This window comes from Ceratosolen solmsi, unplaced genomic scaffold, assembly GCF_000503995.2.
Source record: "Ceratosolen solmsi marchali unplaced genomic scaffold, CerSol_1.0 scaffold13, whole genome shotgun sequence".
Taxonomy (NCBI): Eukaryota; Metazoa; Arthropoda; class Insecta; order Hymenoptera; family Agaonidae; genus Ceratosolen; species Ceratosolen solmsi.
In genome coordinates, this window is record NW_011948418.1 from 6597007 (window position 1) to 6600159 (window position 3153).

General features: G+C 25.2%; 1 protein-coding gene across 1 annotated transcript in view; it reads left to right on the forward strand.

The window, feature by feature from the left end:
* Positions 1-2434: 2434 nt before the first annotated feature.
* Positions 2435-3153, forward strand: part of LOC105360177 (putative serine protease K12H4.7) — a 2907-nt gene continuing 2188 nt past the window's right edge. The window contains exons 1-2 of the mRNA XM_011496996.1: positions 2435-2726; positions 2806-2987. Coding sequence (XP_011495298.1) covers positions 2526-2726; positions 2806-2987 — 383 coding nt within the window. The 5' untranslated portion in view covers positions 2435-2525. The remainder of the gene's footprint in view (positions 2727-2805; positions 2988-3153) is intronic.

The following is a 3153-nucleotide window of genomic DNA, read 5'->3' on the forward strand; positions in this document are numbered from 1 at the left end:
ATTGGATTGCAAGTACTGTCAATTATTTTTATATTTAATTTGTTTACTCGAACTTCATTTATAATTTGTTTTTATTAAATTTTATAAAGACAGTGTATTTTTTCATTAGTTTCTTGGTGTGCATACAATTTCAATAATTTTATCTATTTAAAACAAAAGTTGTAACATATACTTGTGAATATTTAAGAAAAGTTTCGACATAATTGATTCTTATATTGAATGGGGAAAAAAAAACTTTAAGAACTTGAACGAGTTTTTAAAAATATGGTTTTTGATGAAAATTTCAATAACAATGTATACCACGACATACAATTCGTTATAAAAATTGTTAATTACTAGTCAAGTCTTTCTAGAAATTCGTAAAATTTTTGTTAATATAAGTTATTCTAAGGATAGTCTAACCATATATTTCATTAATATTTCATGATTTTATTACGGTATCGCGTATATAATAAATATTTCATTATATCGAAAATAGATTGTACATAGTATTCCGCGCAATTAAATTTTATACATATTAGATAGAATATTTAATAGAATAATAATAAAATATCATTGCATTAGTTATATTTTAATGCTCTCCTTAGTCAAATATTATCTTAATAATTGATATAAAATATTCTATATAATATTTGTTATTTGATATGACTAAACATTGATATCTTAAATCTGTATTTAAATTTGTATACAATTGAAACGTTTTATAAAAATATCAATGTACGTTTCAGTTATCAATGAATGTATAAATAAGCAAATTAATTTAATCTTCTATTTCGTTTTATTCGGTTGTTTATATACCATACTTAATCAAAAATTTTGAAGAAGTTCAAACGATGTCATGTAATTCCATATCTTTTGCTTCATGTAATTAAGAAAATCTAAAAATTGATTTACTATTAATTTTAAAAATAAATTTATCAATATTTTTATAATTATTTATATGAAATGTAATTTTGCGATGTGTGATTATTTGTAAATAATGACAATTATGTGCAAATAGTATAAAAGAAAAGCTAGTGAGAAATTTATGTAGCATAATATTATTACAAATATTTGATGAAATTCAAGCCCGTATATTAAATTTCAAAATTATCGCAATTACGAGACCACATATTTCACTTTTCTCTTTTACATTATAAATACAAGAATTTTAATGATAAAATCTTAACAGGCGAGAGAGGACACAATAGAGGAAATTATGAAAAATTATTAAATACTATATTTTGTAAAAGGCATATTTTGTTCTTTTAAACTGCTTTGTTTCTTTTCGATAACATTGTTTTATCTCCTAATTATTTATTTAGACTACAATGATGTAATAGAGATAAAAAAAAAAAAAAAATCCAAACCTATATATAGTCTTTCCTATTTTGGTTACAAAAAATTCTATTGAACTATTGAAAAAAAAAAAAAAAAAAAAAAAAGAAGAAATTTCTATATCCACTAGTACATGTTCTATACTATATGTTATTGTTATTGTTCTTATATTTTGCTGTTAAATAAAATAATATCAGACATCCTATTAAACTCTTGCTCTTATTATAAATATGTCGCGCGATTATTATAAAGAATGTCACGGGCAATGTCATGAAACTTCATGCAATTTAACAATATATAATAATATTTTTCAAGCATCGCGAGTGCTTTCGATAATTGGAATTCCGCGTGCCAGTGTGGGACGTTTGTGTTTATGTTCCAAGTTATTTATTGACATAAGAAACCATGAAGCTACTACAAAGGAAATTACAATCGCTCGATCTATCGCCTTCAATAAGTCACTGTGTCGGTAAATTATTAGATTAGCCTTACTGGGGTAAGGCTTTTTTTTTTTATTTTTATTTTTATTTTTATTTTTATTTTTATTTTTATTTTTATTTTTATTTTTAATTTTAAATTTAATTTTAATTTTAATTTTAATTTTAATTTTAATTTTAATTTTATATCACTGGCAACGGTCAGAAAATAATAGTACAAGCCTGGACTCGCGTATAGTAAGTTGGCCAGGGGACGAAAATGAAATGTTCTTTTTCCGTTAAATAGCGACGTTTTTCTAAATCTTGCTTATAATTCTTTCAGACATATGTCGTTGAGGTTATATTGAAGTTAGAGATTTAATCGTAGGCCCATCAAACTACCGAAATTCAAGTATGTATTTACAATAAAATTTTAATTTTCCGATGCACTATGAGTAATGGCTTTTGGAAATATTGTAATTTAATTAATTATTTGAAATAAATATGAAACGTATTAAGAAAAATATTCGCCCGCGTCAATTTACGTATTGAGATTCACCAATTTTGAATAATCTATTTTTATTTGAAAATACGTTTGTACGAAATACGTTATATGATAGTGAACTTTATCTAAAATAGCAAGTAGAATTTTTTTACTCATTATGTTATCGTCGAGCGACTTGTTTGTCGTTCAAGTGGATTGGTTGCTCAATCTTACATTTTGTTAAAATATTTTTACCATGCAGATTTTTCTATAAAACAGTCGGCTTGAAATTAACGAGCTCTTCCACAATGAGATTTGCTTTTCTATTTGCGATATTTGTGATTACTGTTCAATCTGGAATTGCATGGCGTAGTTTTATGAGAGGTAGGAAGAATAATGGCAATCTTGGTGAGCCTAATTTAACGAAAGCCTATGTTCCAATAAAGGAACAATGGTTCACTCAGAACTTGGATCATTCGAATCCGGTCGAGGGTCGTACTTGGAAACAGGTAATTGACAAAGACAATTAAATAACAATGTAAATATAAGTATTGTAAATATTTTAACCGATTATTATTTTTCTTACAGCGATACTTTGTTAACTCTGATTTTTATAAAAAAGATGGACCTGTATTTCTTATGATAGGTGGGGAAGGACCAGCGAGTAGCAAATGGATGATTGAAGGGCAAATGATTGAATATGCGAAACAATTTGGAGCCATGGCATTCTTATTAGAACATCGATATTATGGAACTAGTCGTCCAACATTGTAAGTAATAGTAATTTAAAAACTAATCCATTTTCATTGTAAGTATTTTATTTTTAAAAATTATTAATTTGCAAAGCTTTTTACGTTATCATAAATTAGTAATTGAAATGAATTATATAATTCATAAGTTTACAATTTTATTACGTCTTTTTAATTAATGGTTATT